This window comes from Dermacentor variabilis, chromosome 1 (genome assembly GCF_050947875.1).
Source record: "Dermacentor variabilis isolate Ectoservices chromosome 1, ASM5094787v1, whole genome shotgun sequence".
NCBI classification, from domain to species: Eukaryota; Metazoa; Arthropoda; class Arachnida; order Ixodida; family Ixodidae; genus Dermacentor; species Dermacentor variabilis.
The window spans coordinates 257,357,259-257,380,998 of record NC_134568.1 but is presented as its reverse complement, the minus strand read 5'-3'; the positions used below and the strand labels follow the sequence as shown (position 1 = coordinate 257,380,998).

Below are 23,740 nucleotides of genomic sequence, written 5' to 3'. Positions count from 1 at the left end.
TATTGGTGGAGATGAACAGCATTACATTTTACAAGGGCGAAAGACTGAACTTAGCAGGATCCCAAAACATCTACTGCATCGCAATGGCCAAAATACGAAAAACATTTTTTGAAATCCATTTCTGATGGCGCTGCAGTCTCAAAGCTAAAGATCAAAAAGCAGAACTTCAAACTTCATTTTCTCTTTCATTATTAAACCTATTACTGTGAAATTACTTAAAAATGACTTTTGAAAGAATTACCTTGGGAGTCCAAATTGATTTACTGTTTCCTTTAGGAATCCAATGAAGGCGAAAATTTGGGGGAGGGGGTGGGTAACGCATTGGACAGCCACTCAGGATGCCATGAAGTTACTTAAATGCCGAAATTCAAAGACGCCTATATCAAACACTACATGGCATTTCACGAAAGAAATATTTTTTCAAGCTAGTGCACATGGAAAAGCAAATGGTTCTCAGTTCTACACAATACCCAAGCTAACTTCTCTCTAGTTGTATCAAGCATTTTCTCAAAAACAAGAAGCAAATAACTCAAACGAAATACATCAGAAAGCTTATGAGTTCGAATTATCAGAATTTTCACTCTGGATCTGAACCTTAACCGAACCGAATAACACAAGCCCAAACCCATACTGAACCCATAAAAATTTTGGTTCAACACCCTGGATGTGTCAATATGTCAGTACCATGAGGCAGCAAGCATGCTTCTTTGTCACATTATTGGTATATATGGACACAACAATGAAAAAAAAAATGATGTAGGCGACTTGGCAAACATTGATCCCATTACACAACACAGGCAGATAACAGCACAAGTTAAAATAAAGAGACGACAAGAAAACAGTAAACCAATAACTCAATAGATGTATACTGTACAATACATAAGAGAAAGGCAATGCTCACATATGAAACCTGAATCACTTCAGAAAACCTTAGTAATTTACAGGGTACTTACTTTCCACTTCTCCTTAGGGGGCGGGTCTTTAAATCTCAGAAAGTGCTCAACCTTTAGTGGATCCACATCTTCTTCCAACTCCCATGTGCTTTCCTCATAGGAGAGACCTCTCCACTTGACTAAATAGTGCTTGTGTGTGGTGCGTGCTGGCTTTGGCTTGCTGCTGTCAGACTCATCACTGCTGCCTGCCTTGCCCTGCTCAGCCTTTTCCTCCTTTGGTTCCAAAAGGCCATCAGACTTGACAGGCGTAGTTGCCACATTGTCCTCAAATACACTATCATCCTCTGGCTTTACACTGTCAGCCTCTGGTATTACGCTGCAAGTGTAAAACAACATAAAAAATACAGGCCATTTATATGTAAGGTAACCACAATTTCATGGAAATTGTATGTTTGCAACATTAGCATGCAAGCCCTAGCCGCTTCATAGAAGCTTTATAGCATGTCAAAGGCATACTGTATTAGTGTGACCTTAGGAAACTTTCACTTCTAAATACTCTAAGGGACCAGCAGCTGACCAAACTGTCATGACATAGTGACAGAAATAAAAAGAATGTTGTTACTGATAAAATTAAACAGCAAGTTAGCAGTTTAAATGGCAATTAGTATTTTCAAACAGATCAGACAGTCATGTCAGCCATGTCATGTCAGATCAGACAGTCAGCTGCATGTCCGACATTCTACTGTGAAACTGAAAGAAACTGTCCACCGCTCAGAACATGTTTTTGGATTATGTTGGGAATAAGATTGTGTGTCATATTGATGAAAATAAGCATGCTTATACCTCATAAACAAGAAATTATGTTTTTAATTTGGCTCTGAAATTGGCACAAGAGTAACATGTAGCAGCGCTTGATGGTGAAACAGTGCGACCAATTCGTGTACCGTCGCATAACCAAAAAGCTGCTCGTGCAAGGAGTTATTTTGCTTGGATACAATATTGTATTGCCTGAAATTGCATTTTATGCGCTACTGCTATCTGTTCTCTGTGCGTGAGAGTAATTTTTTTCTTGTTTCCAACTAGCACGTGTTGAAAAGCGGCACTCCTTGTGCAAACCAAGCAAGTCACAGTGAATGCAGTGGTGCACTGATGCACATCCTGGGAGATTATCACATCCAGTAATCAGTGGCCTTGTTCAATTATGCACTCCTGGACTGTGGGCAAACCGTCCGTAGCTTCCTATGTCACTAGCCCTGACAGAAGGGCACGTCACAGTCACGTGAACCAGCTGTCAGGAACTGTCAGAGGTTTCACTCGAAAGCACCATGACAGGAAGTCGTTCTCTTGGCTGCCGTCGCCTGCTCGTCGTTACTCGTAGATAGCACCGCTACTCAGTGAATTCATTACACATGCAGTAGCATATGCTTCCTTGCACCTTTCACCTTTCACCTTTCACTCACCTGAAAGGGAAAATCTGCCTGTTTACTACACATTAGTAATGAGCATGACAGATTTTGCAGAATGCATCAAGAAAAGCAACACGTGCCTCTGACCACTGTGCTAGTCACTTATATAAGTGTGAAGACTAAAGCTGCAGAATTACATGGCTAATGAAAAGCTTGCATGATGGCGCACAATGCAAAAATGTAAGAGACGTGATCGCTGGGTGTACAATATTTGCCGTCTGAAACACACAAAGCTCACAGAGGCTCGTGGTATCTTCCATGACATGGTGCGTGGAAGATATCGTGCATCTTTTCTAGCCATAGTCTGCTAGCTGTTTGCGCTTGTCTGAGCAAAACTCTGCTGACAGCTCTAACAGCCCATGAGCAATCCAGAACTTCAGGTCCGTGAAAAAAAGAAATGTGTTTCTGACAATTCTGAGACTAGTGGTTGGAGCTTCCAAAGCTGTCCAAGCAAAATTGACTGTGGCACAGCAGTGCCAAGCAGTCCGGGACTGTCAGCGATTGATAATCGAAGAGGCCCAGTGTTGTCGGTACACGGAGATGGTTTACGCAGTTACACAGTCTTAACAAACTACGATGACAGAAAATTCTGTTTTAAAAATTTCTACTCGCTTTCCAGAGAAAACATTGCATGTTTAAAAACTTCAAATGGTAAACTCTATTGCACTACAAAATAGAAGGTGCTTGGAAAAAATGATGGACCATGATTGAGATGATGTAAGGAGGCTGTAGTGATGGTAAGAAATTGGTGTACTGTAGTCAGTGATTCTAGCATGATGATCAGCCCACATTGTGGCCGGTGCTTTTTGTGCCATCGGTGCACGCTAGAGGCCCCAAACTAATGCATTGTGGCATACAATGAATGCAATGGCCTTCATAACACATTGCTATTGCACTTGACCTCCCAGCGATTCCCCGTGCTTAGCGGGGACGCAACAGGCGTCGGCCACCATGAAGGCTGATTATCACGTTTTAATGACTAAACACTGTACATGATGTAGCTGTTAGATGCACCATATTTTTGGTCTAAAAAAAGTATTCACTATATTTTATGTGCGTTTTTTTTTCTTTCAAGTACGTATCAAGATATAACGACTATCGAGAGACAACAACAATTTACAATTACAAGTGGTGCTGCCTTTAGAGCAACAAGTAGAATGACAGACCACCAGTGGCCCTCACTGCATGACAGTGCATTAAGTACTCTCGTTCACATGTGTGTTTGAAGTCCTAAAGTTTACTATTGTCTCCCTCTCAGCTTTAAGATACAAAATGTCATAAACTTGTATTGCAAAAGGGTGTCCGCTCTGCAAAAAAGCACTACAGTCAAACGTCGACCACAAATATAACGAATTATCAGATATAATAAATCAAATTTAAAGTGTTTGCTTTACATATGCTTATAGCAAAAATTCAATATAACACAGGTATTTTTTAGTTGAATGCCACTTCGTTCAATTCAACTTTACTACCAAAATTTGGCTTGGAAATGGCCAAAGCAAAACAGAAAAAATTTATCTATATATCTCTGCATCATTTTTGAAAAGCAGGCAATCACTGAATGTAAGAAAAGAGTAGCTAGTGACACAAAAGATACCTCTAATGAATGCCAAAACCTGCATAACTTAAAGCCCAGTTAATTCTTTTTAACAGACAAAGGAGCAACTTGATACAGGATCAAGTAAATAAAAAATGCCAGTAATGGCATACTATTGTAAACAGCACGAGAAAAGGACTAAAATTAAGGTAACGCACATGACCGGCACCTGTACCAACAAGACCAGCCAACCAACATCTTGAATTACAATAGACTTCCATTAATTCAGCCCCGGTTAGTTCCAATGTTTCGGCTGATTTGTTGCCAACCGAAGGTCCTAGGCAGAGCCAAAGCATTTCTATGGGCCTAAACTTTCATTATTTTGATCCTAAAATTGTCCTTGGATTGTTTGAACATGACAAGTCAGCATGCATGCGCCTGACCCCTACGGTGACCACAATTCCGACCCCTTTAACAGCAGCGTCTGTCTCGGCCGAGCTTATGGGATAGTGAATGTGTTAAACACACATTTTCGAAGAAAATCTCCTGTCGAAAATGGCTATTTTTGGTCTGCAATAGAGAATTTCAAGCACTAACTGTAGCTCAGGATGCCTGATTACAGTAGTTATCCGTTTCTAACATGTGCCTTTATGTTGCTGTTGTTGTTCTTTTCTTTTTCAACTAAATTCGGCCATTAACTACCTGCGCAGTGAAATCAGATACGAAACCAAAACCGCTTTTACAAAATTTGTATGTTTTACCGCATAACGCTGACGTGTTGCAGAGAAGCTAACTTTAAAGACCATGCAGCGAAGTTGACTTTAGGAAATCTGCCACCATAGTGCAACACTTTTTTTTTTTTTTTGCTAAAAATCCGGTGCACATTACATTTATACTTTGTTAAAGAGCTTAAATTTCATTTTTAAGTCAGTTCTCTGCTGAGTGATACAATGTGGGTGCCCGTTTGTTTTGGGGGCATGTTAGAAGCTGGCAAATAATGGCAAATGAATCAGTGGTGTATCTTACCGTAAATGGATGAGCAGTTTAACGGCAGGGATGAAGAAAGACTCGACAGGACAGACATGAGTGTCTGTCCTGTCAAGTCATTTTTCACCCCTACCGTTAAACCACTCATCTGTTTACAATATGTTGCACCAACTGGCCCAGCAGACTTATGAATCAGTGGTGCGTTCTGACGTTTTTTTTTTTTTTTTTAAAGTCTTGCATAATTTAACATTACCTGCCAGATAATTTGATCAATTCTGTGAATACTCTCTGGGTCGAATTAACACAAGTCGACTGTACCAGTAAGGAATTACCGTGAAATAGCACTGACTCAGACTTCAATATCTTCATAATTAGAATTAATCTCAAAAGCACCTTTTCCATATGCTTACAGTGAATCTTAGTTACAGACAATTAATTTCAAACAATGCCTACAAAAATTTTTGAGCACTCTCATTGAGACTTTAGTGCAATCAATATTTTCATTTAGGCCTGCTTAGAATGTCTAGGCTGCAAGGTTGTCAACACTGCAAGACCGACTCGGCTTTCAGTGGTTGTTTCCCCACAGACAATGGTGAATTCATTAAAGGCTAACTGCAACAAAATTCTGAAACTATATGTTTTAAATATGAGTGGAAGCATTACAAAAATATTGCAGAAATAGTTTTTGATATAGAAAGTGAAAAAAGAAAAAGTCCGCCAATATCACTCGCCGGAAATTACACATAACTTAGAATGCGCGGTTCCTGCGCTGTAATGGCCGATTCCAACAATGGTAAATACGCATACAATATTGTAAATTGTAGCACCAACAAATGTTTCTGCTATTGTACATGTGGACTCTAAATAAATAAAAATTAATGCAGCCATATTGTTTTGTTTTCTTTTCTCCAATCAAGGTAAGGCCATTTTTGGGCTTTGAGCAAAACTACAAGGTGAATCACACTAAAATGGCTGAAAAACTGCTAATGGAATTGCAGCATAAGACTGAGTTAGCTCTGACAAGCTAACTTTTGTGAGAAAAAATTCAGGAAAACACCCCCCCCCCCCTCCCCATGTGCCCTCAAAACAAACTTCAAAAATGCAGAGCACTAGTGAAATGCATGTGGATTACTGTACAATGCCAATGCTCTTGCAGCAAATCGTTAGGAACTGAAGTTAATAAAAAACTATGCCCTATTTTCACCCATAGACAATCTTGATCACTTTACCTGTCAGGCACCTCCTCGTCAGGCATCTCCTCGTCAGGTAGTTCCTTTTTGATTGGCTGCTGTTCAAGTGAAATTGTCTCATCTTCACACATGCTATTATCAGGGCCTTCATCGGCAGCTGCTGGCACACTCGGAATTTCAGAGGCGCCACCACTGTCTTCTTTCTTGGCTTCTTCCACTGGCTCAGAAGTGCCGTTTTGAGGTTCTTCATTATTATCCTCTCCAGCATCATTTTCTTCATTATCATCCCCTGCTCCTTGGGTTTCTGCTTGTTTATGCGCCTTGCACTCCTGCCTATCTCCATTCTGCTCCACAGGCTCAGTAGTATCCATTGGTTCTGCCTTTCGATCATCTTCAGCAACGTTTTCTTCAGTCTTAGTTGTTGGCTTCTCATCTTTGACATCTGCTTGATTTGCATCTTCACTTTCTATGGGGTCTACAGTCTCTGTCATGTCCAAGATCCGATCTACCTCCACATAGTCAGGGTTGAAGGGCTCGTCTTCAAGGAAGTCAAAGATTGAATTGATGTTGTCCTTCTTTTGACGGAAACGCTTCACTTTCTGCAGCACACGCTTATCAGTCATCTCCAACTCTTCCAGAGTCTTCCAGTCACAATGAATGTATGAAAGGTTCTTATACTTCACAAAAAACTCTTCAACATCCACAGGTTCCTTGTCCTCCTCTTCAGATTTCCTGGTGGCCATTCGAGAAGCCAGGATTTTTTCAACAACCATGGTGTCTTCAGTGACAACATTGACCAGAACTTGGACATTCTTGGTCTCCTGCCCTCGAACAGCGTGGGAAGTATGCAGACCATCCAAAGCAGCCTCATCACCACTCAACTGTAGTTCAATGTCATCAGTGTACTTCTTTCTGTGGGTGTTCCGCGATGAACGTCGCTTCTGCACACCTCCGTCGCCTTCTTCGGGAGAAGGAGGTGGAGTGCCTTCCAAATCAGACTTGTCTGAAGAGCCCAGCCGCTTGCGCTTCTTCTTCTTGCTGAACTTGAGAGACAACCTGAAATGTACACCACACAAAACAAACACATTGTGGAAAATCACACAAACTTGAAGAACTGATATTCTGTAATGCTAGCCTTAAAGTGAGCCATTAACTATATTTATAACAAAAACTGTAGTCCAAATCGTCAGGCATAGGAAACAAACAGCCCTCCTCTGGCACAACTTAAACTGCTACATCTCCCCACAAGAAGAGAAAAATGAGTGGCTGCACACACCCAACAAAAGATTGGAGGATGCTTGAGCTTTGCCTTTAAGAGTGGAATATGATGACATTCAAAGATCCCCGACTGCTTCTCGTGCTTCCCGGCAACTGCAGCGTAGGTAACCGTAACGTTTACGAGAAATGCTCGCGGCGAACGCTATACACGAAGGCAGACTTTCTGGTCGAAACGCGGCCTCTTGCATGGGCTGCAATGCAACGGAGGCGAGCGCCATCTGGAAATGTTTCAAGGAAGCGGGCACGCCGCTTTATGGACTCTGCATTATTTACGCGCCAGCGTGTGCAAATGGCAGACGCAGTTTCCGAACTGTGCATTGTAGAAATGCTAGAAAAGGGGTTTGTTTGAGTTTTCACGTAACAAAATTATGTTTTCTTGCATATTTAAATTACAATCCGAGAGCTATCATGTCTGTAGGTTGTGTATAGGTCGTAGTTTACAATTTTCCCACGTATTTTAGCTTGAAAAATTCAATTAGTTCAGTGAATTCCTTACGTAACTTTATTGGCCAGGGTATGTGTGGTTCGAAAATTTTTTTGTCGAAGCAATGTCCGACAAAGGACGCTGAAAACCGCCACGGGGCGCTGGGCGCCGACACCGACACCACCGGCAGATTTTCTGTGAGACGGGCTCCTTAACGTTGTCACGTTAATATAATCCAGTAGAATCTCAATGATACGAGTCTCTTGAGATGGTGCAAAAATTCTTATACCGAAAATTTGATTCACCCAAAAACGTTAAAAAATAGGTGAATTAAAGGGACCCTGAAACGATTTTACGATTTTGTACAAATGTACCAAGTCGTTAGAGTAGGTCCTTCTGATCATTAATTGACGCATCTATGTGCTCCATGTTAAACGTGTAATTTATTATAAGGTTTTAAAAATGTACATCACTGCCAATTGCAGGACACTGCTCGGCTGAATTGTCCACCACCCCTACCCATTTGAGGTAAATTGCCCTAATGAGGTTAGTAGGGCAAGCAAGTTGGCTGCCCTGGGTGCGTCATCGATAATTTTTCCAACTTAACGGTGAACAAATGTTGTTCGTTATAGTTGGAATGTTAATTTGTTTCTTTAAAAAGAAAGTAACAGAAAGAGAATGCATGAGAACCGATTCTCACTACACTTAAGCCCTTCCGGCACACAGCAAGCGTCGTCTGCTTGTGTTACAACATGCTCCATTTTGACGAGAGCTCCGGGGGCCAGAGTCAGCCTCAGTCTTTTCGCGAGAACCATGCTTCGACTTTGTTGCGTTGTGGGCTGCAAACATAGCGAATGGTAATATGTCATGCTGCGACATAGTGTCCCTATGCAAGGCAGCAGGCGAGTGGCGTGGCTGCAGCGCATTGTACTATCAGTACTCTATCGGCGCCAGGATTTGCCCGTTTGCGGCCACCACTTTACATCAGAAGATTACTACCACAATAGCATATCGCGAGTCCGGCATTCGGGTAAACGCAAGCGAGTGGACAGGGTCTGGCTGCTTGACCGTGCCATTTCACGGGATGAGCAGAAGCGCAAACGTGAATGATCTGCATGGTGCATCCACCTGGTAGCACAGAGCTCAAACAAACACAGTAGCAGTAACAAAGTGTATTCTTCTTTGCTGCTAGTGCAAATTTTCCGCAGGAGCGTAATCATTAACATGCTGTTTTCGTAAATGTTTAAAATGTTTTACACTTGGTTAGAGCAATATTAGCTCTTTGTTTGGCTGGCTCAACTCTGTGCCAAGAGGTGGCTGGACAGTGCAGACCTATCAGGCCACTCCCCTACGTATACGCTAAAGTTGCTTGTTCATATTGAGTTTATGCCTCCACCCATGCGTCGAAACGCCCAGCTCACCTATGGTTACGAAAATACCAGACACATCTGGCACTGCGACAGAATGCTCACAACACACGCTGCTTCGATAGCTCTCACTTGAGGTCGACTGCTAAGCAGCTGGCAGAGAGGTTTGTAGAGGCTTCGCGCGCGCACTCCTAAGGAATCGGAAGTAGACGACACGACGTGCCATCATGACGCAGACCAAGTGAAGGCGGAGCTTAGCCCCGATCACTCGGCGAACGAGTTGAGGAGAAAATGCATGGCTATGGAAAAGGGTAACTTGTAATTGTCTGTACCTCTCTTAATATGAGACGCTTCACACAAATTGTGGTGCAAATGAATAACTTTAGCTGTACCCTACGCATCTACAAAATTTATCTGAACCGTTTCAGGGCCCTTTAAAGGTAGATTCACACGACAGTGACTTGCTTAAAACGCTGACTTGCTCAAAAGTTCCACTTTTTTTTTCCCCACAATCCTAAGACCTTCTTTTATCTCAGAGCAAAATATTTGGAAAAAGCATGCTGCATAATTTGGGAAAATTGCACTTTTTAGTGTGTTATCTTCAGAATCGGGAAGAAAATCAGGCTTCGGTAGGTGTTATCGCGCTATTGGTAGTGGGAGTGCGACTTTCCGTTATGTAACACCGCCATCTTGGTATCGTCGCAAACACGAGAAATTGGCAATTCAGATAGACGCAGAGCTTTATTTCCACATGCAGAAAAAAAAAAGCAAAAACACTGAGCGAAAAAAGAAAAAAACTCGTGTCGCGATTAGTAACTGCAATCATGCAAAGCACAGGGGTCTTGCTTGCTGATGTGAATACAATTCACTGGTGCACTTGTTTCATACACCTTTTGGGAGCAGTGAGATGTGCACTTTGCATGCTTCTAGGCTGACATTTCAAGATCTACCTGGTCATCTAGTTTCTTTTATTGCTAAACCCTGGCTACTGCGTTATGGTGATAAAAACATGATTTGCAAAAGATAAGGGAATATCATTTTTGTTGCAGCAGTGAAGCTACTTCATATCATGTGATTTCACGGGTGCAAAAGTAAAAAAAAAAATTTCATAGAGAGCTGAATACAACGGAAGGCGTAGAATACGAGATAAGGCTACCCATACAAATTAATGCTGCCAACCTTGCTGACGTAGCAAGGCTGGGTCGCCAGCTACTGTCGGCTACTCATAAAGTTGCAAGGTGTCAAAGCTTTTTTTTTTTTCCATTTTACTGTAGACGAAGGGCGCGAGGGGATGGAGTCAAGTAGGTCGCCCTGGCAACAGGAATGCGACCGGCGAATCGGCGTGCCAGTTCTGCTGGTCTGGTAACAGCCAAGCGTCTCAAATCTGATTCTTCATATCATCCACCACAGCACAAAATTAAAATTTAGCACAATGTAAGTTAATGGACTTGGGCCGGGACTTCTGAAAATTCGCATTATCCGAAATTAGTATTAGGTGCGACTGAGATTCTAGTGTAACTGTTTCCAAACATATTCAGGATATGATGAGACCAAAGTGACAAAAAGGAAAGCCTACAAGCAAAGCCTACAAGCACCTAACACATACACCGCAAATAAGTTATTTTTGTTCAATAATAGGAGTGTGCATACAGTCAACGACTGATTTTCCAGATGCCTGCTTTTTCGGACATGCTCGATAATTCGGCCGCTTTTACAGCACCCCATAGTCAATACATAAGAACGACTGAAGTTTTGGATGCAATAACCTTTCGTCATCTGATTTTTTCAAACTTTTTGCCATGACCGCAGGTTCGAAATGGCATTAATCGAAGCAACCACGGCTGCCATTTTGATTATCTCGCTGCCTCGAACTGGTGCTCTCGCATGCAGATCCACTAACAGCCATCGCCACCACCGCGGCAACTTCGGCGTTAACTACCAAGCTTGCTGTTTGGTGCCATGTTTTTCATTAAAACAATTTGCTTCTGTTAGCAATGGCATTGACTTCGCATTTGTAATTATCACCAATGGCTTTGAAGCGCGGAAAGCATGGCGCATTTCGTAATGCAGGTTCCCGAAAGCAAGTTTCACCTTGCTACAGGACTGTTACGCGAGAAGCATACCACCGTAGTACTTCGGTGAAGCATAAGAGTGGGAAGGGACAAATGTCATGGGATACTGTATGTATTCCTTAATTATGCACGTGTGCACCGACCACCTCATATCAAAGTGCAAGTACCAATACACTTAATAAGTGAACTGTGTTATTTTGCATTGCAGTGCCTGTGGCGATTTCAGCCCTTGGCGGCAGTAAAAGCATGCATATATTTTTTTCGGACTGACTGAACTTTTTAACATTTTTGCGCCACCTCGGGAGTCGGAAAAATCGGATGTTGACTGTACAGTAACTATCGACAACAAATCAAATATGAATTGAATAGTGCCAAAAGTGAATCAAATTAAATAAATACTTTTCGAATATTTTACGGATAATGAGCAGCCATTTTCAAAGTTGATTTAAAAATTTATTCACATACTAGTATTCATAACCTTAGCAACCTTATCAAAATGCACGAATGGAGCATTAGGAACAGTTCGGTCGCGTATACAGGACTTTCCGAAGAGTGTGATTGATCCCTGCAATGTGACCTGTGGCATTACAAAAGTTCTCAAGTTTTATGTGTTATGCCGTGAAGATGAAAATTCTACTTTTGTACCATTTTTATGTTTTATTATGCACAGCTAACATTTTAAAATATTAGAAAACTATTAGAAAAATATTTGTAGTTGCAAATTGTGACTATTCAGTTTGAAGAGCAAATCGAATAGGACACTATTCGATTTGTTATTCGGAAATTTCTAATATTAGCACACCCGTATCCAATAATTTATTTTTACTAAATATTTCTACTCCTATAGACAGCACTTTGGGAAGCTAACTAACCTGGGAAGTTTTTTCTTTGGTGCCTTCGGTGCTTTAGGTGTTCCTTCCTTTGGTGTTTTTGGTTCTTTTTTCTCTTTCTTTTCTTTAGACTTCTTTTTCGGCGTTTTGCCTTCTTCTGCAGGTTGGGCAGTCTCTCCATCTGCTTTCACTTCATCTGTTGGCAACTGCCCATCAACAGTTGACGGAACTGGTGTACATGTCCCTGCTGCTACCGCTGCTACAGCTGCATCAACTGTGCTACTCCCTTCGGTTTGTTCAGGGGCTGTTTCTGCCAAAGGAGCTGCAGGACCCTGAACGTCTGCTGATGGCACCTGCGCTGCTGCTGCTTCCTGCTCAGCAGCAGTCTTCTTTTTGGACTTGCTCTTACGCCGTGGGGTCCCTCCCTCTTTTGGTTCTTTAGGAGGTTTGGGAGCCTTGGGTTTCTTCGGCTTCTTAGGCTTGGGCTCCTTGGGAGGCTCTCCTTCTTTGGGCTCCTTGGGTTTGCGTTTCTTGCTCTTTTTTACAGGAGGAGGAGGTGGAACTTCCATACCAGGTGGCTGTGGAAGGAGCAGGGGCATGCCACCTGGGCTCTCTGGAGGCATCTGAAATTTGAAGTAATGGCCATAGGGCAAGCAATGATGTTAAAACCATGAGAAACACTTGCAAATCTAGAACTGGCATAAAGCAATAATCTCAACCACAGCAAAAAACAAGGTAGTAAATGAAAATAAAATGCCCAAGAATGGAAGTTCATGTTCATCAGCCAGACCAGACAACCACACATCGCCTTTAGACCCCCACACCAGCCCCCGTTTTTATTAGATGTGGAAAAATATTAACTGTTTCGAATACGAATAGTAAATATGAATATCGAATTGAATATCAAATATTCAAACACAGACACATAAATTTACAACAGGAATATTTATTTTAATATAATTACATGCCCCTCCTGTACTAGTCACTAGTCCAAGAAATACAGCTATCAGGGACAAGCAATCAGCTTCAAACAAAAGATGACTACAATCAACGCCCGATTTGTCAAACTTCCTAGGGCCCACGAGAATGTATAAGAAATCGAGCAGTCCGGAAAAAAAAATGCATGCCTTTTACAGCCGAGAAGGGCTCAGATCGCCACAGCCACGTCTGAAATGGGGGCCTGCCAGTAACTTAGTTATTTATTTTTCAGTTATTCAGTACCCACTGCAGTCCAAAAACCAAGCAGGAGGGGTGGGAAAATGAACATAGTGAACAAAAATGGATAGTTAGACAGTCAAACCCAGTTATATTGAACTCTGAAAAAAACACCTATCAGTTAGATACACGGCATAGTTCCATATAAGCCTGCCAAAGAATTGGACGTCATAAGAGCACATAGCATTTACTAAAGCACTTTATTATTGAAATTAGCTTAGTTTCGCATGAAATAGTCCTGTATTCTTCTGCTTCGGTAACTTTGCTGCTGCGACAGCACGCACTTCTCCACATTGTCTAAAGAGCGGGAAAAGCTGAGGCCGCAACCTTCCACAATCGTGCAGAAGCGCCGGACTAGTGCAAGTGCACCAATCACCTCTTCGGATGCGGGCAAAGAATTGTCGTTGCTTTCCTCATTGTGCCCGCTATCACTTGTGCTCGGTACCATGTCGGCAATGTAGTGTTCCTTTTCAGGCTCTCCCGTAATCGCGATACCATCATCTGCACTCACAAACTCATTGACCATGCATCCGTCAATGGCTTCTGGAAATTCTGACAGCTCACTCCAAACTTTGGCAACACCGACAATGGCTTTATCAGACATCAAAATTTTCAGTCATTACCGGGCATGCGGAAGCCAGCATGTCTGAAGCAGTTTCGGATAAATCATTTGTACACGGCCACCTCGACGTCTTATACACGGCCATGCGTACATGTCGGGTGCCACGAGCACCTGGTCATTTTTTTCACTTTAGTCCGCATCTGTCGCTTATTCTTCAAGATGGTGCTGAAAGTGCTCTCAAAATTTTGTACACTGCGGTGACATCCAACTTCTCGCCACGTTCGACTCGATTTATGATTTCGAGCTTCACGGCAAAAGGAAAATTTTGCCGCTTCGTGCTAGCCATCGCGGCAACACTGCAGGAGAAGGCCCCACAAGACACAAACATAATGAACGAGTAAAGCCGCGAGACAACTCGTACTTGCACGACAAGAGCACAAGAGCCTCTGATTGTCTGCCTGAGCAAGTGCTGCTGGCGGGCAAGGATCACTTTTTGCACGGGGGTGCCGACGGCTCACCGAAGAGGCACCGTCACGCGGTAGGGAGAGCGGGTGGGTGGAGCCGCGCCACTAAGCTAAACTACCTTTGCACCGCTTGACGTTTGATATATCGGGAGCCGCTGCTATTTTCGTTCGATGTAAGCATAATTTTTGCTATATATATACTCACTGTAACCATACCATGTTCAGAAATTGCTTGATATAGAGGATAATTCATGTTAACGAGTTCGATATAGTCTGGTTCGACTGTACAACAGAATATAGCAAGCAATACCATTCAAAGACAAGCAACAAGCATAGGTTAACAAACATGATTAAAAAACACTCTGGAGACAAAAATTGCACATCTCTGTAAAATCACTTTTATTCACACAAAGAAAAAGCTAACACAAGTTAGTTCACGAGTTGTGAAAATATAGACAAGAGTATGGCAGTATCAATAATGCAGTTTACATGAAATGATACATGTTTTTTACGAAGCCAGGAAGGTCACACTCTGAAAAAACATTTGAAGGCAGTGCATTCCATTCACTGATGGTTTGCAGAAGAACTTATTATACCCCTAACACATGAGCACCAGTCCTTTGAACCAAGAGACACCTACTGGAAAAGCATTCACACAAGGTGACCCAAGACAAAGGTGCATCTCCTTTCTGGTAAGGGCCCCCTCCGTAAAGGGAGATATCCTAACCACTTGATGGGCATAAAGGCGTAACCTCATGCACAACCCATCAACATCAACAACAAAAAAGTTGTCGAAAGACTTTGTAGTCTGTGATAATTTAACTCCTTCCAAAAATGTTTTATAATTAGTTTTTTATGGTTAGCAGATGCCTAATTAGTTATTTATTTTGCAGTGAACCTTTATAGCAGACGTACTTTCAAACGTATGCAACTGGCCTCGTCGCAGATGTCGCCACTGTCAGATCAGTGAACTCACCATAAGCAGCTTTGTCTCCGTTTTTTCTTTTTCCGGCCATCGAGTTTCATTGGAGCAGCGTTACAGTATATTACCGTATTTACTCAAATCTAACGAGCACTTCTTTACCGATAAAACAGGTCACAATTCCTGTGGGCGTTAGAATAGAGTACCCCAGAAAATCTGCGTTTCCATATTTCCATCAGCATATTAAAATGGCCGCCTCGTACACCCTTCAAGCCTAGCTGCTGTAGTTTCCTCCATGTGCTGAAGTACATGTGCTTAGGTTAGTCCACCATTCGTCTTGCCGTTTTCTGCGTTTGCTCTATCAGCATGGAAGTTCCGACTGCGAAGACCCACAGAGTTCATCATGATGCTGCAATTAAAATGAAAGTGATCATGTATGCGGAAACGGACAGAAATTGGGACGCAACACGGGCATCAGAGTTTCCGAAACTTGCGTGCGGGACTGGCGCAAACAGGAGCGGTGTACTACCCCAGAGGCTGCTGCGCATGGCGCGGCCATGCAGCCCCTATCTTGAACGCAATCTGCAATAGAGACAGAGTCTACACGTCTAGGCACACTACGCTGTGTTCTCGTCACTTAGCTCGCACTGAAGCGAAAGGCAACACGAAGGTCAATTCATTCGCTCCTGCTACTGCACTTCTGCCTTCAAGCGTTTTGATAGCGAGTTTCCGCGGTCAATGAGTGAGACGTGTTCATGTTTGCTTATGTGCACGTGACACCATGCTTGTTAATTTATTCAGCAAGTGAATGCTTACAAGTGTATACGGCCGATAAAATTACCATCCTTACTTCATACAGCTGCCTATTATCGTATCTACTTGATTCTAACGCACCCTCGATTGTAACGCGCACCCGTTTACCGTAACCTAAAAAAAGAAAAGTCCTTTAAGTACCGCGTACCTCATTATTTCATACAGAAATACAACTTTCTCCCACTTGGAAAAACAAAGATTTACTCCCAATGCACTAAAGTTGCAATGAATAAAAAAAGTCACATTTCGCAAAGCATTGATTGCGATAGCAAATTAGTAGGCAGCTATACAAAAAGTAAGGATAGTAGTTTTATTCGCCGTATAAACATTTAAACATTCACTTTCTAATTAAATTAACAAGCATGGTGTCACACGCGCTCAAGCAAACCTGAACACGTCTCACTCAATGACCACAGAAACTTGTTATGAGAATGCCGGAGTGAGGAGGTGCAGTAGCAAAAGCAAGCACATTGACCTTTATGCAGCCTCTCGCTTCGACGTGAACTAAGCGAGGAGAGCATAGCACGGTGCACCTAGATGCGTAGACTGTCTCCATATCGCAGATCGCTTTCAACATAGGGGCCACGCAGCTGTCTCTACGCAGCAGCCACCAGAGTAGAATGCCTCTCCTGTTTGCGCCAGTCCTGCATGCAGGTTTCGGGAACTCCAAGCGCCCATGATGCGGCCCAATTTCCGCCTGTCTCCGCACGCATCATCACTTTCCCTTTAATGGCAGCATCGTGACGAATACTTGGCGAGCCTCCGCAGTAAGGCCTTCCATGCTGATAGAGCAAATGCAGAAAACGAGAAGACTTCTCCTCTTCATCCTCCCTTTGTGTCTGCTCAGGGCGTAAAGGGGTGATGCTTTTTTGAGGAAGAGGGCAATTATCTCGTCATGAACGCATGCCTGAACGTTTCTCACACTTAACAGGTGTTGAGATGCCGACGAGCTCTTCCCCTTCGTGTCTTCTCTTCCTTGTGCTTCCCTTTGTATCTGCTCAGAGCGTAAAGGGGCGACGCTTTTTCGGGGAAGAGGGCAATTATCTCGTCATGGGAATGCACGCCTGAACGTTTCTCGCACCTTACAGGTCGATGTCCAGGCTTATCCTAACAGCCTCTTCTGAGATTAGGCAAATCATCTCGTTATGGGAACGCACGCCTGAATGTTTCTCACACTTGACGGGTCGATCATAACAGTATGCAGTGCTGTAAAGGCCTTTTTCTTTAGGTTACGGCAAACGGGTGCGTGTTACAATCAAGGGCACATTAGAATCAAGTAAATACAGTACAGAAAAACCATGTTAAACTGCACCCACTTAAACAGTAGTTTCGTTTTAAAAGTAGTAAAGTCAAATCGCCGACTCAGCGGCCATTGAACATAATGTGTTTTGTATCCGCATAAACCGTACCAGCTTATTGCGTACGCAACGGTTAAAATGTAGCGTTTGCACTTTTCGCCGCGCAAATACGGTGGTGCGTCGTCTCCATTGGGGCGGCCCGGCCGAACAACGGCCTCCAAGCGCCCTGTGCGTTTGCGCGTGAAGCCACATCAACATCAACATAATTTCGACGCCATGCCAGAGAGCGTTGTGGCGTCATGCAAGCGAGGACTCGCGTCATGCCGAAGCTCGGAAAAAAAAAAAAGACGCCGGGTGCTCAGCACAGAAGAAAAATTAGACATCGTCCGTGCTATCGAACGTGACACGAAGTCTGCACTAGCACGCGACAAGGATCTGCTGTTGATTACAGTGTGTAGTATTTGGAATGTGAAGAAGTTTCTCGGCAGCGCTGCTGCGACCGCGAAGAGATGTCGGCTACGAGGTTTGACTTTTCGCCATCGTTGCCTCTGTTGTTGCCGAAGTGTCAACTAGCGACAGTGATGAGGACGACACGGAAAGGGCCAGCACGGGCGATTCAAGCCCGACAGTGGCAGAAGCTGCGCATTACGTCAGCCTCATGAATGCAATCGTCGCGATGAGAACAGGGGCGGGATAACGTAACTATTCCAAACGAAAAGTATTCCGAACTCCGGCACCCGGCAATAAAAAAGGCGCCCCGGGACTTCTGCAGTACTACCACGCGCGTGCACGGAGAATACGTAACGCCAACGAGGAATCTGCCATGCGAGTGTTTGCCGAGACGAGGGGGCTGGCTGAAAAGCTGACATGCATCTTCAGTAAGTTTGAGGCTGGTGTCGTCGTGCTAGGCCGCCGCAGCATCAAACCAAAATAGCACTTTTGTCGCGCGAAGTGAATAAATACTGCATGTTTTTTTCCCCTTTCATTGCACTCTCTCTAGTTCCGTTTCCAACAGGTAAGTGGGCGAGCTCATACTATTTCGGTTAAAGGGATACGGACACAAAATCTGAACATTTTACGATAATACAAAAAATGAGTCCTCAGTGTGCGAGTACACCGAAAACAAGTAGTCACTTCGCTCATTTTTCAGCGGATGGCTTTATTTTTGGCGTTTTTGTGAGCGCGCGCAACGCCGCCCAGCCCAAGCGAGTTGGAAGGCGTGACGTCACGACACCCCCGTCGGATAGCCAGCCGGCCGGCCACGGTCATTCGAGGTGCGCCGCCGCCGCAATCGCGAGCATGGATTCGGGTTCTGGTGCCTCTACCAGCGATGAGTACACGTCTATAGATGAGGACCGTTCCAACTTAGCAAGAAATATAATCGCTTACGGTTACGAGCCTTCCGCGTCAAGCGGCAATGAAGAGCAGGCGGCCTTGAACGTGCCGGTCAGGCAGTCCGGGCCAGCAAAATGTTAATTTCTTTTTCTAGTAAACTTGAAGGGCAGCAGCAGCAGTTCCTAAAATTATGTTACGTAGGATGCAAAATGCCTAGTTTCGTGACCCGCGTTGAGGCAGAAAGGGAGCTATTACGGCTGAATCGTAGGTAGCGTAGCTCGTCGCTTTGTGCTTACCTACGCTGTCGGCTTTCGATCGCTGCACACTTCGTTTTTACGCGACGAGGCAGGGCATGTGTAGAATTTTCCAGCCGTTTCATAGCCCTGTGTTTACGGCTACTTTCACATTCACGCCATTAGAAGCCATTTACTGGTTGAACTCGTTGAGATGGGCGGCTGCGCTAGGGACCCGTCGACCAGATCACTTAGCTACATCGATTCTGTGTCCATAGGCAAAGGAAAGTCTTTAGCTGTGACATTTAATAGGGAAATGCTGCGCGAACAACCAAGTCATGAAACCCGACGCATGATTATGCAGAGGCCTATGAAAATCCGTAATTTTTTGCTTGAGGTTGAAAAGCAACGTGTGAAACGGCAATGTAGATAAATGTGCTGCGCATTTTAGATTACTACACATGTATGCTGTTGTCTGGCGTTCATTCACTGGCTGTGTTTTGTATATTTGATCAATTAGAAGAGCGCTCGTATGCTGTCGTTCAATATTAGACGCAGCGAAAGTGCACACAACATGACTATTTTGTTTTGTGATAAACACATGCATCCGCAGGGTAAACAATTTCTGTCACAAGCCGAGAATATCTGTTCTTGCACAGCCAATGAAACGGTAATTTCCCTTCTTTCAACGGGCACTCCTGCGGTCACCGCTGCGGCTAAATGCATACAGAAAGAGAGAGGGTCTGTTGCTAGAACATCAAAAGTTGGCGAACACAGCTAACAGTTACGAATGCGTCACTAAGCACCCGCTCTTTGAATTGTATTGCCTCAACAGGAGCCTTTTGAGCGGTATACCAAGGCTTTTGAGCACAGCCGGGCTAGCCCGCTCGCATAAGCATCGTTGACGAAGTGGTCCGCGCAAGTGAAGCCATTTTTTAGAAGTCTCCATGCTGGGTGTGGTGGCTGACAGGCACGTATGCAAAGTTCACGCACCTTGTCTCTGGGAGACGTGCGCGACGGCGTGTCACGACCGATAATGCTGTTATAACAGCCGTAGGCGCCGTAATGTCTGGGCATTTTCTTCCGCTACGAAGAATGCTTCAATACCGATCGACGACCGTGCGAACACGCGTGTAAGATGCACCACCTGCATGGAGAGCTGACGGGGATAATGTTTCAGACAGACCACGTGCGAACATAGCCGACGGCGATAAATAATCGCTGCAAGGGACCGACACTCCGGAAAGACTGCGCCGGCTGTGGCTGACCTTGGCCGCGCGCGCGCGGGCACGCGGGGGTGTCATGACGTTAAGTTTCAGCTTCTCCCGGCGGCCGCTTGGAGGCAAGGCGCAACAGAAAATCGCAAAAGAAAGGTGTTTCTCGTTCTTTTCTTCTAAGCAGCTTGTTGTATTCGTCATTTTTAACAGTTCAACTTTTGTTCGGACGCAGAAAACCACCCACCAATTTTTGTGTCCGTATCCCTTTAAACAGTACTACTGTTTAGTACATACTTTTTACGAGCTCCAGCCAACTACGGTTTAACGAGGTTTCACTGTATATGGGCAGTGCGCCAACCAACGCATACTGTGTATTATTGCATGTGTCACACAAAGTGTTGCAATGCTGCCGCTAACTATTGGACCTGTCTAACAAACTGTAGCTCTGCGCACAGTTGGTCTGGGGCGCGCATCTCAGATCAGTTTCAGATCAGATCAGTCGTGCTTCGGCGCTAGCACCGTGCTCATTCATTACCCATTTCTGTTGAATGTAATTTTACTTTTGCTACTAATAAGAAACCAGACTGATAATAATGAATATGTGAATGCTACGCCAGGTATTTTATGCAACATGCTTTCCCTTTTTTTATGCTTTACGCTTGCTTCTTGTTTTGCATTGACCAGATGCAGAATTTCTTATCGTTTTGTCAGTTTCAGTTTAAACAAGCAGCAGCTTCTTTTTTGCTGCAGCGCTTTCTGCAAAATATATACAGGAGAGCATGCCACACCACGTGTCACCTGCAAAATTTCTTTTCAAAACGGTCCTTCAGTACACTTTGAAGGACTTTACTTCACCCGTGTGTCTGACGTATTTGGCATCTCGGTACTTGTACTGTGACAAGAGATGGTGGGTGCAAGCGTGTATAATTAAGGAAAACATACTACGTCCCATGAAAAGCTATTGGGAGCCAGCATTATGCAGTGTTTTAGACTCTTCAGTGGTGGTCCAGCCAGTTTAGGATTTGGAGCAATTCTTTTAGCACGAAAAATGACATTCTGGAGCAGTTTAAGAGCAGCCACACCAGCATTTTGGAGCAGTTTCGGAGCAGAAAAAATTGTGGAGCACTGAGTAGTACAGCAGTAATCTATAGCCATTTGGCGAAGCTTGTTTGTAATTACTTTGCCATCAGTAAGTGCTGTTCAACAGTGAAGCAAGACAGAAAGCCAGCAGCGGCCAATTAAGCTCCCCTTCCGACGGACAGTATATCATGCACGGTATGTAGTAGACATTTTTATTTGGGTAGGCAAGGAACATAATTTTGTAAACAATTAATGTTTTGTAGGCTAACAACAATAAAGATATGCACCTGGGCACAACACAGACATAAAATTACAAGTGAGCTAGAACAATTTGTGCAGTCAGACACAAGACAAAAAGTGTATTACGCCTAATAACAATGCTAGAAGATTGACAGGAGACTATGCGTCTATGAACGGCGTCAAGATGAGATGCTGCCGTACGGTGTGTCGCAAAGATAGTGATGGAAGTAACAATGTTCGTATAATCCTGTACACTCGCTTTCGTTGTGAGGTGGTATGTAGGCTTTTCATTTGTGGTGTGGTCTCTGAAAATAGATACAAGCCGATTCGGCGTAAAGCTGAAACTCTTGTCGACAATACCCAACCAACCTTTTGAAGCACTAACATTTACTGCCACCGAGGACTCAAATCACCACAGGCATGTCCAAAAACACTCTGAAGGCCTGCCAGTAAAATTATTAGGCGTACCAGTGCTCATAATGTCACAAGAGACGGTGGGTGCATGAGTGTACAATTAGGGAATACATACTGTGTCCCGCGACAATTGCTTCTTCCCACTATTGTGGTGAAGCTGCCGCAGCGGGCAGCTACAGTCAACGACTGAATTTTCGGACGCCCAAATTTTCGGACATGCCTGATATTTCGGACGTCTTCGCGGCACCGCCACGAGCCCCACAGAATCAATGTATAAGGACATCTGAAGTTTCGGACGCTCGAACCCCCTGCCGTCCAATTTTCCGGACTTTTTGACGCGACGGAAGTTCCTTTGGCTCCTCGCGCAGCGCCCTTGCGCAGGAAATCGACTTGCAGCAGAAGCATATCACCGCTTTGAACCACAACTAGCCAAATCTAGCCATCACACACCGATGTGGTCTGGCCACGCTGGCTCTGTTCATCGCCGCACTTCCGCTTCCGCCGCCGGCAGAGTTTCCGGAGCGGCGCCATTTCATTTGTTTGCAAAGGCCACGTTTTGGCTAGCGTGGTGTGTGGTTGTGCTGTTGTGTCAAGTGTGCTCTGCGACGCTAGGCCTAGGTGCTTCGACGCTCGTCTGCGAACTCCACTGTTCGCAACTCGATTTCGCTTGCCTTCGATGGCCCCCACTCCGTCATCCTCGCCGATGGCATCGAAGCGCGGAAAGCAGTACCGTCGGTTAACCATGGAGAAGAAAGCCGCCATTATTAAGCAAGTCGTGAGCGGCCCATCGCAGGCTGACGTGAGCAAGGAGTTTGGCATGGAGCAAGGAGTCAGGTTGTGGGGGATTCAGAAGACTCCAATGTTGAAAATGAGGAGCCAATGCCTGCGCCGCCTACAAGCGCCGAGTTGACGCGAGCACTGTTGACTCTTTCATCAGTGAACAGTGAACAGTGCTGACATGACCCTTGCTCAGATCGAGGTGAATATGATCGCATGCAACTGGAACGCTGTCCAAACAACAATCAACAAGTTCTTCAAGCCACTGCAGCAATAAAACTGGCTGCCCGACGATGCACATGTACATAATAAACCGGCAGTCGGCTGCATACAGTTTTTGAATGCGTTTTTTATAGCCACTTCACTGATGCTTTGGCAGGGTTTCAGAAACCTGGTACTTCGCCCTTTACCTCTAGATCCGAGAAAAAAAGAAAAAGTGCGTTTTTTGCATGCATTCAATTTTTCGGACTGCCTGAATTTTCGGACGTTTTTACGTTCCCTAGAGGGTCCTTGTATATCGACTGTTCTCGATCCCGCGTGCCTTGCGCCTTTTCTTGTTTGCACGAAATATGGCCGCTAGAAAACATATTATACAATCACAGTTTGGCGAAGTACTGAATGTTGGTGCCGAAAAAACATTTTCTGGTAACGTATAAACAGTAAAAGATCAGCATAACTCTATTGCGTCATTTCTTTGTGTTCTCGATTGCGAACGTTGGCACTGGGAAAACATATGTAACCTGAACGTATCAACGAGGTTCTGCTTTATTTGGTTAGTTTCGAATATTTGAACATATAGAAAACAGTCAACGTCCTTTAATTTAACCCTGGCAGGTCTGATAGATAGAAACTGATAGAATTATCCAGAAGGTCAAATTAAACAAAATACAGAAAAAAATTCGAAACCACACAACTTTCTCTGTGTCCAAAGTAGAAAACCAATGTGGAAATTACATTACAGCTCCCCAACAAAATACAAATCTAACGTGCACACGATTTTTTTATAAAGAAAAGTAAGCAAGGGACTAATATGTCTAGCAATTTGGTGGCTGCATTTCTAAAGTCAGTTTCGTCACAATACATCCAGTATGCTAAAAAGCCTACAACTACCAAAAAAATGTTTTGG

General features: G+C 44.0%; 1 protein-coding gene across 13 annotated transcripts in view; it reads right to left on the bottom strand.

Annotated features, from left to right (window-relative positions):
* The window catches only part of kis (chromodomain helicase DNA binding protein kismet), a 209,878-nt gene that overhangs the window by 144,160 nt on the left and 41,978 nt on the right, over positions 1 to 23,740 (bottom strand). For all 13 annotated transcript variants that reach the window (XM_075673530.1, XM_075673529.1, XM_075673528.1 and 10 more), the window contains 3 exons: positions 12,087 to 12,667; positions 6,113 to 7,129; positions 954 to 1,269 (listed from right to left, as the gene is read on the bottom strand). In XM_075673530.1, the coding sequence (XP_075529645.1) occupies positions 954 to 1,269; positions 6,113 to 7,129; positions 12,087 to 12,667 (1,914 nt within the window). The remainder of the gene's footprint in view (positions 1 to 953; positions 1,270 to 6,112; positions 7,130 to 12,086; positions 12,668 to 23,740) is intronic.